This window comes from Alligator mississippiensis, chromosome 3 (assembly GCF_030867095.1).
Source record: "Alligator mississippiensis isolate rAllMis1 chromosome 3, rAllMis1, whole genome shotgun sequence".
NCBI lineage: Eukaryota > Metazoa > Chordata > Crocodylia > Alligatoridae > Alligator > Alligator mississippiensis.
This window is the reverse complement of record NC_081826.1, coordinates 159,190,429-159,206,171: the sequence shown is the minus strand read 5'-3', so window position 1 is coordinate 159,206,171 and position 15,743 is coordinate 159,190,429. Positions and strand designations below refer to the sequence as shown.

General features: G+C 44.6%; 1 protein-coding gene across 6 annotated transcripts in view; it reads right to left on the bottom strand.

Annotated features, from left to right (window-relative positions):
• The window catches only part of ZNF462 (zinc finger protein 462), a 125,537-nt gene that overhangs the window by 17,416 nt on the left and 92,378 nt on the right, over window positions 1–15,743 (bottom strand). For 5 of the 6 annotated variants that reach the window (XM_014596178.3, XM_019490688.2, XM_019490685.2 and 2 more), the window contains 2 exons: window positions 10,570–10,825; window positions 8,583–8,719 (listed from right to left, as the gene is read on the bottom strand). In XM_014596178.3, the coding sequence (XP_014451664.1) occupies window positions 8,583–8,719; window positions 10,570–10,825 (393 nt within the window). Of the gene's footprint in view, window positions 1–8,582; window positions 8,720–10,569; window positions 10,826–15,743 lie in introns of those variants that run through there. The other variant, XM_019490689.2, reaches the window with a different exon arrangement.

Below are 15,743 nucleotides of genomic sequence, written 5' to 3'. Positions count from 1 at the left end.
TCTGCATATAAAGAGGCAATATCCATATAGCACATTTGTTTATCCTGCATCCATGACTATCTTGCATGCCCTTTAAATTTTTTTTTTTTCTCTTGCCAATTAACAGATTTTTCTGGGAATTCTGAGCACACCCTAAAACCCTCAGCCCCTTCAAGCATTTTCCTTTGAATCAGGAAATTTCAAACAACCTCAGCTATTTCCTTCTGCCACTCCTGACAAATGTGGAATTCTTCCCAGAGCTATCCTGTAAGAGGCAGCCCTGTATCAGGGACAGCTCTACCATCTATGAAAGTAAGTCAACTTACAGCACTTCAGGGTTAGAAAGAAAAAGGATTAGAAGAGAAGAGGATTTAAAGCTGTAACATTTGGGGGGCACAGGAAATATTTTAGAAGGTTTTACAGCTCCATGCATTTAGATTCATGGATCTAAAGCATCTGGCTTTAAAACGTGAAAGAAGCCCTATCTTTTTTGTACATTGACTATGTAGAATATTTTAAAATTAGTTTGTCTGTAATATAAGGCATGAATGAAAACCAAATGAAATGCAAGGTGGCAAAAAGGTTTCATCTGTCACGTCTGAATAATGCTACATTTCCTAACGCACGTAGGAAAGAATCTATTAGCATGCAGACATACTCTCCATAATATTTAGCCCACATAACAAAATGAGAAAGGCAAGAAAAACACAAAGTAACTTTCAATTGATGAATTCTGATTTCATATATTGCAATTTAAAATATATTTATGGTGGCAAAATTCTGAAAGTTATAAAAATCTGTTGCAACAAGAATGTTGCATCTTAATAAACGGGGGTCATTCCAACAGTCACTTCCCCCAAATCTCTATTTAGAAACACACTAGTTCTATTTGAGCAATTGACAAAGTTAGAGCAAACTGTAGGCCATAGGGAAGGGTTGCAAAATGTAGCCTTCCTCTCCATGAAGCACTTCTTAAAGTTCAGTGGTTCCCATAGTAGAAGCTTCCCTAAAAACCTAAAAAATGGAGATAAATCTATAAAAAAAAAAGATAGTCCAATGACCATCTCATTTCATGCACTGGTACATAAAAGCTAAGTGCATCAGCTCATTTGAAGAAATTCAGGCCTAGCAATAGATGAGTGTTTGTATTCCTGCATTCTCTCACACACAATACCCCTGTGCCCTCAAATAAAATATGCATTTTGTTTTTGGAAGGGAAAGTGTAGAACAGAGGTAAGCAACCCCCAGCACAGGTGCCAGAGCGTGGCACTTAAAGGCATTTTGCTTGGTACGTGCACCTTGGGGCAGATGGTGGGTCAAGGCTGCGCTGCCACAAGGATTGGGGCCCTCATGGCTCCCCTGCCATCTAGCCCTGGTACACTAACATCTTACAAGCTGAGGTTGCAGGTATTTTTGGCATTCTTCTTAAAAATGTTGCCATCCCCTGGTGTAGAAAAAAAGATTTTTCCAGAGTCATGGATGACTGTATGACTTGGAATAAGTCGTCCGGGTAACACAGGATGTCCAGAAAGTGTGGCATCCTAGGAGATAGCCCCATAGGACTTCCCAGTATGTCAGATAGGACTTCTGGGATGCCACACTTCCTGGACACACCATTTTTCCAGAAGAACTTACTCTGTCACACAAGGTTAGGCCCCAGGCCTTTGCAAGGAGAGCAGTAAGACCCTTTACTGTATGGAGTTCTTTATACAAGTTCCTGTAAATAAAGTGTTTTCATATCACTACCAGATTTCTGGACCCGTGGGGGTCTCCTTCAGCTGGACAACATTGCCCCATGTGGTAGACTGGGTTGGTGTGTGGAGTTCATCTATGGCTGGACCTAGCAGATGGGGTTGTACCTGGCACACTGCCCTGGACCTGGCACACTGGGTCCCAACACATGGCTCCAGAGCCAGTGCATGGGGTCAGATTTGGCATAAGGTTCCACATTTGGCACAGTAGGCCTGACCTGGCATGTGGCCCCAGAGACAGTGCACAGGGCCTGACTCAGCACATAGCCAGTGTGTGGCTCCAGACCCAGGGTGCAATCCTGGACACAGAACATGCATATGGTCTTAGAGCCAACACACAGCCCTGAACCTGGTATACCAGGCCCAACCAGGAACGTGGCTCCAGAGCCAGCACACAGGGCTGGACTTAGCACGTGGCTCTGAACCTGGTGTGCCAGGTCAGTTCCTGGGCCCCATCTGGCACCTGGGTCTAGCAGCAGGCTCAGTTCTCTACCTGCTGCTACATGCTTACCACCAGGGATATGGGTTTTCTGTTTCCTGAGGAAAAATAGACATGTTCCCCTTTGAAGCAGGAAAACGTGGGTTTCCCCTTTTGCAAACAGCTCTCTGCAGGCTGGCAGAGTTCCAGCCTGCACAAACTATTTGCAGAAGGTCAGGAAACTCTAAGCCCTGTCTGCAGGGAGCCAGGGCAAGGCCTGAGAATCTGAGTCAGCCAAGGCTGGCTCAGATTGGCTTTTCCTCCTGTGGCCTTTGGAGTAAGTATGGCTTTTGGGAGCTAGGCCCTGGGGATGAGGGACAGTTGGGGGCCCCCTCAAGGACCGGGTGGGGGACCTGTGGGTTGGGTGACTGTCATGCTGCCAGGGGGACTGAGGCCTGCAAGGAGAGCTGGCAGGGGGAAGGGCAGGGGTGTGTGGGTGGCAATCACTCTGTTCTGCACTACGGGCCAAGGCCAGAGCATGTGCAGGCTGCCTCATCCCGCTGTGGGTCATCCTGGCTGGGCTCAGGCTGGGGATTGGGGTGCTGCCCAGCTGGAGCGGCAGTGGCAGCAGCTCAGTGCAGGAGGGAGGGAGGGATGGCATACTGCACCCCTGCCCACCAGACGAGGTGCCTTTAGAGCAGGGTTGAGGGTGCTGTCCAGCCAGGGTGGTGCTCAGGGCTGGAGCCAGAGTTCTGGGGGCAAGCACTGCCCATCCGCTGTGCCAGTGGCCACTGCCCCCCTGATCACTGCACTAATGCACCACATCCCGCTGGCCTGCAGCTGTGATGGCTACTGGCAGCTCAGCTGGGGATAGCACTGGAGGTGGTGGCTGAGAATGCACTGTGCAGAGGGGTGCAAGAAGGGGAGGAGAGGAGCAACATTGTTAGCCCACATACTGCCCTGCCCGGTCCTCAGGGTGGTAGTAGGGTCTATGTGTATGTGTGATGGGCAGGGGGTGGCAAGGGCGGGGGGTGGGGGCGGGTGTAAGACAGAGACGGGAGTGGGGAGGCACACTCCACGTAGAAGTGGCCTCCAGAGCAAAGCCTGGAGCTCCCCTGGCCCGCTAAAACAACCTGTCCAGGGGGAGGCTGGCCTGAGAGGAAAGGGACTTGCCCAGCCAGAGGTAGGGCCAGCCCAGTCTCTGAGCCCGAGTCAAGGGTTTCCCAGGAAGAGCAAGGGGGCTGCTGAGGTCTGGGCACAGATGTGGGGAGCAGAATAACAGGGGCCAGTACTGTTCAGAGCCACAAAGCAGCAGGCACTGCCAGAAGAGAGCAAGTGGGGGGCAGGCAAGGATTGTAGGTCAGGAATGAGAGGCACTGGCAGGGCTGTGGGTTGGGAGTGAGGGGCAACGGCATGGGCAAGGGCAGGGCACCGGCACATCAGTGCTGCTCAGCACCACAAAGCAAGTGTGGGAACAGCTGCAGCTGGACCCATGTCCTGGTGAGCCAAGGGGGCAGGGGGAGCTCTGATTTTCTATTATAAAAAAACAAAATCAAACACCAAAATATATAGGTATTTAGAAAGTATTTTATTATAATGATTGAGACACTGGTAGCCTTTCAAACTGCTTTAAAATTGTAAATATATCAATAAAACATTGTGTTCATCTCATACCTATATACATACAGTGGCCTTTCATTTTAATCATGGAAAAATGCAGATTTTGCAGTTTTTAGTCAGAGAATTTGAGGTTTTAAAAATCCAAAATTCTCTGATAAAAATAGAGAAAACCAGGAGCCCTGCTTACCACAAATGACATTATTTTTTTCATTCAGACTCCTCTTCAAAAGAAAGGTGTATACTATATACATGGGTATGTTGCACGCAAAGAAATGTGGTAAATCTTTACTCTTCAAAACACTTCAGTATTATATGCAAGTTCCTTCCTTCTTCCTTTCCTGTGGTAGGTTGGAGTGATGTTGTAGATGTAATGATCCAGGAAATACAAGAGATGCGTATCTTGGGGATCTCTTTTATTGGACCAACTCTTCCTGTGCCCAAAAGCTCATCTAACATCTCTCCTAACTATGCAGTTTGTCCAATAAATGATATCACCTAAAAACCTTTGCGTATCATTCTCTGCTTCTATGCAAGTCAAGTGCCAATGAAGCAGTGCAACACTGGACCAGCGTTCCCAGTACCTTAGCAAGAAGCTATTCAGTACATAGGTTTACTTGCATGCATCTGTTTTTGCCTATGGTCACAACAGGACCAGCTGTAACCCTTGTATGTATATATTTGGTCACACACAAAACGAAGCATAAATTGGTTCTTCACGTATAGACCAAATTATATGTGCAACAGCCAGTGCAGAGAATATCCATGCACAAAGAAACTGGGTGTGAAGGCTGTTTTGGGGGTTCTGAATATTTGAGCCTTGTTACCTGCAAACAACATTCTTGAGAAATTGTGCCCCTTTCCATGAAAATTAAATTGCCATTTTGGGCCTGGACCAAGAAGAATCAAGTAAAATAAGTAATTTAAAAAAACCCTAAAGAAACAAGGATGAAGGCTCACGATTAGTCTTGGTAAACTGCATTCAACCCTGGAAAAATATCAGGGCATTTCAACATGCTGGATGGGAAAACATAATGGAATGGACAATAAAACCTAATTGCACTGTCTGGACTAAATTAAAGGCCAACAGCTCCTCTGGGCACAGCACTGGAGTGCAGAGCTGCAGCTATGGAACTTCCAAGAGCTCATAGGGTTTGACTGCTGCAAGGGCCAAGAGAAACTCAGTAGCCAAACGTCCCCTCAGCACTGCCTGACTGCAAAATAGGCTCTGGCTTTATAAAGTCCTTCCATCTCCAGACTACTGAAGGGCAGGAAAACAAATTGTGGCTCCCTCTGTGCCCATATAAGGGAAGTTAAACCACACTTACGACAATGCGTAACTGATGGAGCTGAGTAGGTGACACATGGCAGAGAGCTCTCAGAAACAAACTGACAACATTCTGCTGACCATAACCCTTAATGGGAAGCATACTCCTTGTCATACTTCTTAGGCAACCCATTCCATATGCTAGCTCATAGTGAATTTAGTCTAGTATGGACTACTGCTTCTCTAGCCATCCATTTACCATGGTTACAGAGAAGTCAAGAAGCTGTTAGTTTCAGCTCCATGCTGGATGTTTAACGTCATTTAGAGTAGGGTATTAGAGCCTGTCTGTCTGTCTGTCTGTCTGTCTGTCTGTCTGTCTGTCTGTCTGTCTGTCTGTCTGTTGCAGCGGCTGAACAACCTTTTTTAGGCTGCAGGCCAAAATTACCCAGTTCATGTCAGAGGCAGGTGGGTGCTAGGACACAGCAGCAACAACCACTGCTTTTCTGTCCGGCAGCACAGAGAAAGCGACTGCTGCAGCCACTTCTCTCCATGGTGGTGACCATCACTGAAGCCTCCCACATCTGCAGGCAGATAAAATGGTTTCATGGGCCAGATCCATCCTGCAGGCAATAGGTTGCCAAGCCCTAGTTTAAGGAATCTTTGTTTCATATTTCATTTTAATATTCCACTTGCCTTTATATGTTATTCTGTCTCTTACTGCTACCCTGAGCCTTTTCTAGGAAGGGCAGCATATAAATAAATAAACACAGATATAGGACATTTTCCTCCTTTGGTACCATGTACCTAATGAAAACTCTCAAGTAAAGGGTCATGTCCTACTACTAATTAGCTGTGAGTTCTGTTTTGTTTTTAAATGGGCCAGATCTTCAGCTAGTGTAAATCAGTGTAGCATTACTGATTTTATGCCTCACTTCAACCCCCTGCAAAATGACAGCACTTGAACTGATCGCTTAAGATCAAAGCCCTCATCCTATCAACAGAATAGGGACACAGCCATTTCAAACCAAAGCAAAGCAGACTACTCCAGACCATGCTCAGCATGACTCCACCCTGTCAAAAGATCACTTCTAAAGATGGGAAAGTATTTCAGTTCCTGCATGCACTAAAATCTCGATGAATTTGCAGATGCCATGATTAGTGACACACATGGTGAGGTTTTTGAAGTAATCATAATTCATTAGGAAGGGTGACCTAAGAGGAACAGTGCACAGTTTTTGAATGGGTCATCCTTTATGTTTTAAGTGCTGTGCATTTGAGAAAACCCTTAGGAACCAACGTCTTTGACACTCTGCAGGGCCAAGTCTCATTTACACTACTCATAACTGCAGCTTACACCCAGTTTAAGGCTCCATTTCATAATCAGAGCAGTCTTAGTGGGGCCTAGAGGGACCACAGTGTAAGTAAGAAATCAGACCCAAACTCTACCATGTATTTTCTGTAGAACTTCTTACAACAAGTTCATAAAAGCTATGCACAATGAAGCATTATCTAAGGAGAACACAGAGAGAGGTTGAGCTGGGAAGATTGTCTTCCTTTTTTGGAAGGGCTTTTTACTAGTGTTGGCTTTGTCAGCAGAGTTTGGTTTTCTGGCCCGTGTTTTTAGATTTTCATTTGGTATGTCTAGAAGTCTGTGACAGGAGCACTAGATGAATTGAGGGAAAAATAAAAATAAACATAAATCTCTTTTGGCTGGACCAGGTACAAACCAAAATGAAGGAGTATCTAACAGAGCGTATTGGAAAATGGAAATAGAAATGCAGCTCAGAAAGTATAAATGTGCTTGTGTGCCAACTTCACACACACCCCCCTCCACCAGGCCTGTCTAGGCATCAGTCTGTTCTCTATCATTTGACAGCTGCCAATGACACCTGACACATTGTTTTGGAAACTGGGTAAGAGTTGCCTTGAACCACACTCTTGGTTAGAGCAAGTTTACATAACCCAAGGGTTTACCTGCTCCAGTGCTCAAAGCCACTCTGTGCTCTCAAAATATTGTGCAGCAGCTATAGATATGCTAAGGAACTGGCCCCAGATCCACCTACTTCCAAGGGCCTTTGAGAGACATAACTATCTTTGTATATTACTCTGAACACAAGTTTATTATTGAACATTTTTGCTCACAATTTCCTGAAACAAACTAGCTTTGGCAGAAACTTTCCAAGCAAGTCTAGCATCACAAAACAGCATTCTACCCATCTCTGTTTATTCACATTTTAAAAGTTGTGCCTTTGCATGTGGGCATAAATCCATAACAGAAAAAAAACAATAAATTTTACAAGATAGCAGGAATGATGAATTATTTTCATCTGCTCACTGGGCCAGAACTCTATATAGACAGCCCCTCAACAAGCTGACATGCACCATTCCAAACCATCTCTTCTGATAAGACAAGTAACCCCTATGGCATGCCCTGAAGACTGACAGGCTCTGTATGCCTTGTGCTATAACACCCTGGGAAGACAAGCTGAGCACTGTCACCGTCTGCCTAGCTTTTCTGATACTCAGTGAGGTGGTTGTATTAAACACCTTCTGAATCCCAGAAAGGTCTTTACGACTTCCCCAAATGCTCTTTCAGTATAGTCTTTCCAACAGTCAGAAATACATATGAGCTCTGTCTACTTCACTGCTCAGGTATAGAGAGGAACTAAAGCAACTGGCGGATGAAAGTGGCATGCTACAATGTAGCATGACAGTGCTGTCACACAAGGATCTCCTCCAGGAAAAGATGGCATATGAAAACTTGTGTTTGCTCACCAGCAATAACCCACTGCGAGATGCTGCCCAACCTGCAAGCTAGGCAGAGTGCCATCCTAACACATGGGTTTGGAGCTAGGCAGCCAACAGACCATCTATAAGCATCAAGTGTGATGGCTGTGGGCAGGAATCCCAGCCCAGGGAGTCCAAACAGCTGTCTCTTCTGAGCTTGCATGCCTGTGGTTAATAGAATATAAAAATCTCTAACCCGGCTCTCAGTTAGTTTACAGAAGTCATAAAAATTGGATATTTTTTGTTTTGGCTCTAATAACAGGTGATGCATCAGGGTGAAAACAGGTAGTTGAGGCTCTTCTTGAGCCTCAAGGATAAGGAACGGAATTGGGAGAAGTGATTTATCCTTTAACATTGTACAGAGAAGATACGCAACACAGAAATACCAGTAGGTATCTTAGAAATACATATGCAGTGAGAGAAAAAAAATGCTCAGAGGTCAGCAAGTGCTACCCTCTCTGTTCTACAGAGCAGTGGGGTAGTGTAGCTCTTGCTGAACAGGTGCCTGATGACTGTAAACCTTCCTAGCAGAAATTTTAAACAGCACTTTCCAATCATACCCGTTTCAACTTCAGTCTAATCTGCTGTATTTCATTGGACAGAAACAAAATGTATCATTAAAAAAAGGCACAAGGTCTGCTGGCCTATTATGTGTTTTAATGCTCACATTTGGAAGAAAAGAGCTTCGTTTCACCAGTCTGAAAGAAAAGGTTATTGCTCAGTCAGCTCTTTGTCAAAAAACAAATACCATAAAGGACTTTACCTCTGTGCAGAACTATGTGGTCAATCATGTTACGTTTGTATTTGGTGTGGTAGAGGCAGAGAGGACAGCGGAGGTCTTTGGGTCCTTCCTCAGGAACTGCTGAATGCCCAGCTTCCACGTGCATAGTAAAAGCAGATCTGTAAGACAGGAAGAAGTGGTAACTTAGTGATTTTGTAGTTTTGCACACTTGTAGTATTATAGCTTTCCTACAGAGCTATTATTAAATACTGCAGAGGCTACTCACTCCTGTCTCTATAAGGCCACATGCTACTTTAGTGGGACTTCTTATGCAATTTTCATGTGTATAGATGTGTACCTTTATGTAGCCACCACATATGGGCCAAAACATTATTTTACATGTCTTAGTGCTATATGGAAGACAGAAAAACAATTTTCATTCCCCATGCGGGTTATTTAAAAATGTCTTTGGGCTGAAATCTTCCATGTTCTGTCTCAGCCAAAAATGAGATGTTTTTGGAAAGCTTAAGAAACATCCCTTTGGCTGTTCTGTAGATACAAGGGTGAAGACAGACCTAACTCTGATAGTACCTTTCCTTTGTGGGATTAACTCAAAAGCAGCTGAAATTCTGTCATCCACATCTGCTATGTAAATGGACTTTAGTTAGCAACAAGTGCCTTATAATTTAAAAAAAAAAAGTGTCCCCCAAAATTAAAAACAAATCATAGTTAAAACAACAGTCATGTAAGTTTGGAAATGCTGGTCTAAAAACTCCATGAATGCCCAGTAACTCTACAAACAGATTTCATGATACCACCATAGTTACATGCTTACAAACACCAATGCAGGGCATCAGCATGCACTGGAAACTAACTACGCACCTAACCTGGCTAGAAGCTCAGCTACTGAAATGAGAGGAGTTTGTAAACTAAAGGGGCTCAATAATTTTGGCTTAGGAAGAGGTGCAATTAGTGAATGAGGCAGGCTGCTTAGCCCTTGATTAAGGAATTTATGGATCCCTTTCAAGCTCCACTAGCGGGTTAGCTTGACAGCAAAGGAATGTACGAACTCTGCTGGCTTTTGGGCTGGATCCAATAGCCACTGGAGTCAATAGGTACTTTTTCATTGACTTCAATACATGTTCTTCACTCTCTAATGAGTGGAGGATGGGATTTTCTGACAGCTCTGCTACCTCATCCACAAAAGACTGACATACCACATAAAAGAATGCAAGCCTCCCTGCCACAACTGTCAAAGTTAGCCTCATCTTAATTTAAGATTGCTTGGCTGCCACCAGTAGTACTGGATGGAGAAGAAAATGCGAACAAGAGTTGCACTAACACTATGGGGAAGCGTAACAGCATAAGACCTGTGATAAACAGTAATCAGGAACTGGGGTGTAACGGAAAGAGACGCACTCCTGGAAATAAGTTTTTTTTCCTTTGGTTTGGGAAGTTTAATTGACTGGGTGAAATATTCCAATATGCCATCAAATACTTATGGGAATGCCTTTCATTTCTGCTGTTTCAGCTGGATGGTTAAAGGGGAGCAGAATATAAAGTCCCACGGGTAGAGATTTCTTTAGTCAATGGGAAATTTGCTACCTCACTAGACATTTGCCTTTCTCATGCCTCAAGCTGGTTTTGAGCTTCCTAGAAAAGCTATCCCAACAGTTTTAGGCATGATATAAATCCTTGTTCTTTATCGCACAAACTTGCCTCTCACTAACGATGATGGAGAGCAAGATTAATTTCTTGTACAGAGACTATTTTGTTAGAATCTACTACAAGGACTTCTTACACTTTCTTCTGTAGTCAATGATACAAGCTGGCGTCACAGACAGGAAAATGGATTACACGAACCCTGGTGTGACCTGGGGTGGCTGTTCCTATTTTCTCTCCCAGGTCTCCTTGGGCTCTGCTTCCTTCTGCTACAGTCAGCCCCCAGAGATCTCAGGAGCTAAAGTGCCTGCCTTTTAAAGAACTGTTTAAAAGTGAGTTCAGTTCATCTGTTTTGCAAAGAACTTACTTAAAGCCTGTATAAAAAGAACAATCTTTGCACTTGAAGAGCTTCTTCCCTCCATGTTTGTCACGGTAATGACGCCTAATGCTTTGAATGTAACCCGAGGAGAATTCACAAAATTCACAATTAAGGATGGCTTCTGTTTTCTCCCCAGTCCCTGAAAGTGGTACAGGGCTAACGTTGTTGTTGTTCCTGGCCAGAGCTGCTGACTGGTAGTGGTTCAACTGCTGCTGAACATCAGGAGGTTCTGAGTATGAAGAATCTGTGAAGAAAGAAAGGGGTAGTTACAAAAGAGAACTGATCCAGCTTCTGTTAACTACAAAGGGAGCTCGAGGAAGCCTAAAAATATGAAGCCCTCCATTCTCAGAAATGGTGTAGGTGGGGGATGAAGAAGGATACTTGATTAACTATAAATTAATTTTATATTCTGAATTAAAGGTAGGTGCATGAAATGAGGGCTTTTAGTCTGATTTTGGAGTTCCAGGGTTAAGCTTAAAAAGGAGCCTGATTTCAAGGCATCTGTAATGCATGGCTCAAGTAATACAAATCAGTGCAATAGAAGCATTCTTGTTATACATATGACAAATCAAATGAGAGCTTCTCCACTGGCTTATGCTGATTTACACCAGCCTAATCGGACACAGGATGTATGTGAGTAACCTACCAAAAAAAAAAAGATATGGTATTTCCCCTGAAATTCATGGAATTATTTAAGCAAACCACATCAAAAGCCTACAAATTTTACATGTCCCAATCCTCACATTCCAAATTATTTCAAATTTTCAAAAAATATAAAATGAAGACACATTTTTCTAGCAGCTGATGTCTAAAACTGAGTCGTCATTCGAAAAAATGGTATTTATTAATAAACACCATGCAAATGAATCTTCAACCAGATTGTCTTGGAAGTTATTTCTGCAGCTTGGCCATAGTGAGAAAAAATGTCCGTGTATTTTATATCCAGACACATGAGTCTGAAGGAATCCAACAGAAACTTAAATGCCATTAAACAGTAAGACATAAATTCAATCTAGAGATAGTGGAGAAGGGAAGGGGAGAAAGATCTCAGCACACTAACTAGAGTACTAAAAAAAGGTCTTGAACCTTTCCCAATATGCTGTTTTGAACACGGAGGTTAGGAATTCATCAGCTTTGTCCTAAATAACCCACAGCTGCCCATGAATGGCAGAAATGAAGGCAGATGAATAAAGCACAGATGAATTTCAGTGTAACTTTCCTGAAAAGAAGACAAAAAGCTCTTTTCTTAAGCCTTTAAAAAAAAAAGAGAGAGAGAGAGAAAAAGAAAGAAAGAAGAAGCTGAGATACAAACTGTACAAGCCACCTCCTGCTTTGATGGATACTTAATTTTCCAGAGTATAATTCCCTGAGGCAGGATATGCAGGAATTCTAACACCCATAGTCACTGGAACTTAATACCATCCATTCTAACTAATTAGTAAAGACAAACAAAAGGGAAGGAGTACCATACAGCACTCAGTGTGTGGATTTCTCTCCACCTGTCTTCAAAAGAGTAAAAATGCTTGCTTTCTTTTTTCATTGCCACAAAGGGGGGTATACTTGCTTTAGAAACGATAAACAAACCAACAACAAAAGACACAAAACAAAACACAGAGAAGAGTTAAATAATGTCTCCAGCCACCCCTTGATTCATCACCAGGTGTATAGTGAAGACAAAGGCAGAGACATGAAGGTTTCTGGTAAAATGAATTAAGTTCTCCCCTTTGTTTTTCTACCCACCTCTCATGAACCAAGACCAGATTACAATGCAGCATTTATCATCTTTGCACTCGTTCTTTCCAAAGCAGGTTTGTTTATCTTTTTGAAGGTTGTTTACACTGTTCATTTCTCCATAAAAATCTCAAATGTTTCTTTCAAATAAATGAAAAAACGTTCCCGTGTTCCCTCCATGTAAGCATTGGACCTGGAAGAAGAACAGACTCCTCTGAAAGCCTGCTCTCCCTCTACGACAACAATGGCATGTGTCCCTGTTTACTGCATGATTTATGATCCAAAAAATGATGCACAGCTCACTGTACACTTGGTAAACTCCAAAGGTGCGGCCTAGTGCCTGGGCTATGACACAACAACTCTGAAGTCCCAGTTATACACAGCCTTCCATACCACGACCTGGCATCTTAACAATTTTGATGTTACAGGAGACAGTTGTGTATGCAACCACTTAAGCTTCCTGCAAAACACTGACTGAAACCAACCAAAGGTGCTACTTGATCCATTCCTTAGCAACAAGATAATAGACAATTTCTATCACATTTTCACCGTTCTGAGCTAGAGCTTCAGTTAAGATAAATGGATGCAACTTTTGTCAGCCGCAGTATACCTGCAGTGTTTGTTTGGTTTGTTCGGGTTTTTTCAAATACCATCTGAGCTCTAGTCCACATTTCTCCTGATACAGGACAAGGCCTGGGTAAGTCTTTATTTCACTCAGGAATGTTTTGGATATGAACTATTAATAAAAATGATGTTAAGCTTTTAACCAGAAGTGTTTTGTGGAAGATCCAGTCTACTTTATTTCACACATTTTTCTTTTCCCTAAAGTCCGCTGCAGATAACTCCAGCCTTCTCATAAAAAAGCCTTACACAAAAAGCCTTCACTATTTACTATTTATATGGAACCCACTACACAAAACCTGCAGAAAGAGAAACACACTGACCAAATTATGATTCAAAACAAAACAACGCCCCCCCCCGCCCCCGAAGATGAACTTCATGTCCTGGGAAAGATATTAAAAAAAAATAAAAATACATAAATTGTTTTCGAATCTATTTCTTCAGCTTGAATTTGTGCTGGTTAGTATTTCCATTTTGATATTTTTAATATAATAGTTTACACTGAATCAGAACTTCAGTGTTTATTAAAAAAAAGCATGTTAATCAAACATGCTCCATATCAGTGATTCTCAACCAAGGTGCCACAGCATCTTAGGATGCCTTAAGCTCTTTCAAGGGTGATTCACAAATAAGATTTACAAGATAAACCCAGAGATTTCAAACAGAAATCCACATTTGTGGTCTTTGAGTTCTCTGCAACAGAAAAACTGATTATTAGTTTTCCATAGGCATAAACAGAGTGAAAAGTAAGAGCTGGCATTTTCTAAGGGGTTCCTTGAATCTAAAAAGGTTGAGAACCATGGCTCTATAAGTGGTGAATACAGTCACATGTTTCAACAGTGTTAACACGTGCTTATTAAGGCTGTGCAAAACGGCTATGTTTTTGTTTCCATTTCAGATTCAGCCATTTTGGAGGGATAGTGATTCGTTTTGGTATTTCAGATCACTGTTCTGTTTCAATTCAGCCAAATCCGTTTTGGAGTTTCAACGTTGTTTCAGCGCTGATTCAGAGATTTGGATCAGCCGGGCAGAGGCAGGCACAGCCAGGTGACTGTAGGTTCTCCTGTGGCTCCTCCAGCTGTGCCTGCCTCTCCCCAGGTGGGGGGAACCACGGGAGAAGCCCCCATGGCTGCCCTGCCCGGCCTCATCCCCCGCCCAGCCCCAGCCTCCCAGCACTTAAAAAAAAAACAAAACCAACCCCCCCACCCCCCAAAAAACCCCCCACCAAGCCCCATACTCACTGGCTGTAGCAGCAGCGACCAGGGCCTCTGAGGGCTCATGGCAGAGCACCCCCCCGTGCAGCGCAGGGCAGTGGGGATTACGCCCCACCCCACCCCCACACCTGGCACCCAGGCAGCAGCTGTCACATGGCACGGATGCAGCATGGCTCGGCCGGGCATTGCACACTGTCTGGGAGCTGGGACCGCTGGGGCTGAGTGGTGCTGGGCTCCGGCTGATGAAAAGCGGTGCCGCCCAGCTCCCAGACAGCGTGCAGCATCCTGCTGACCCGCGCTGTACCTGCGTGAGGCAACAACTGCCATGCGGGTACCAAGCAGGGGGGGCCATCCCCGATGCCCCCCACTACTCTGTGCTGCACAGGGGGGGCTCTGCCACAAGCCCCCAGAGGCTCTGATCACTGCTGCTACAACTGGTGAGTGTGGGGCTTTTTCTTTTGCTTTAAGTGCTGGGAGGCTGGGGCCAGGTGGGGCAGCCATGGGGGCTTCTCCCGTGGCTCTTCTGGCTGTGCTTGCCTCTGCCCCGGCAGGGGACCACGGGAGAAGCCCCCATGGCTGCCCTGCCCAGTCCCATCCCCCAACTGGCCCCAGCCTCCCGGCACTTTACAAGGAGCGTGGGGGACTGTGCCGGACTCTTCCTGGGGGGGGGCACAAGCCCCCAGATCTGTGCACAGGATGACAGCAGGCTGCCGAAGCTGGCTGCAACCAGTGCTTGATGCAGCCCACACTGAGCGCCGGGATAACTGGTGCTGCCACTGGCCCCAGCCAACAGCAGCAGCCTGCTGTCATCCCGCACACAAATCTGGGGGCCTGTGCCCGACTCCTCCCTAGGGGGGACAGGTCCCCGGATCTGTGCGTGTGATGACAGCAGGCTGCCAGCCCTTCCTCAGAGCACTGGGTTTGGAAGGGACCTCAGGGACAGATCAGACACTGGCCAGCAATATGGTCAATATTAGAGCAATCCTTCCTGCCCCGCTCTCCCCTCCCTCTTCTAAGTTTCTGTTTCCCCACAAGCCTGCCTCCAAAACATTTTGGATGGTTTCATTTTGTTTTGGAAACGTTTCAGAGCCTTCCTTTTAGTTTCAGATTTGGTGTTTCAGGTGCCGAAACAGGCCAAAACACCTCCAAAATGAAACGGCTGCTTAAGTTTCACAAAGCCCTAGTGCTTATGGTTTTGCAGAGGTATTCCCCTCCCCCCTTTTTTCCCCATTGATATGGATGGCTTGGAGCAATGCAAGGTTTAGCACTTCCTGAGGGAGAACAACCCAAATTAACAAGTGTGTATGAAGCTTCTGTTGATTTCTGAGACTCAACTTGCCAGACTACTATTCTAGCTCACAGATGGCACACAGAGACACAGCTAGGCCCAGAACAGTTGGAACCACATTCAAATCTACCAAAATGAATGTGAGTTTTTCAATAGCCTGCAATGGGCTTTGGACTGTAACACCCAGTCCCAAACAAAGTCAATAGAAAAAGACACTAATTTATTTTATAGGGCTTTTAATCAGACCCTGAGCACAGCAGTGGAACTGGAGGGTGGGGCGGGAGGGAGGAGAGGAAACATGGTTGAAA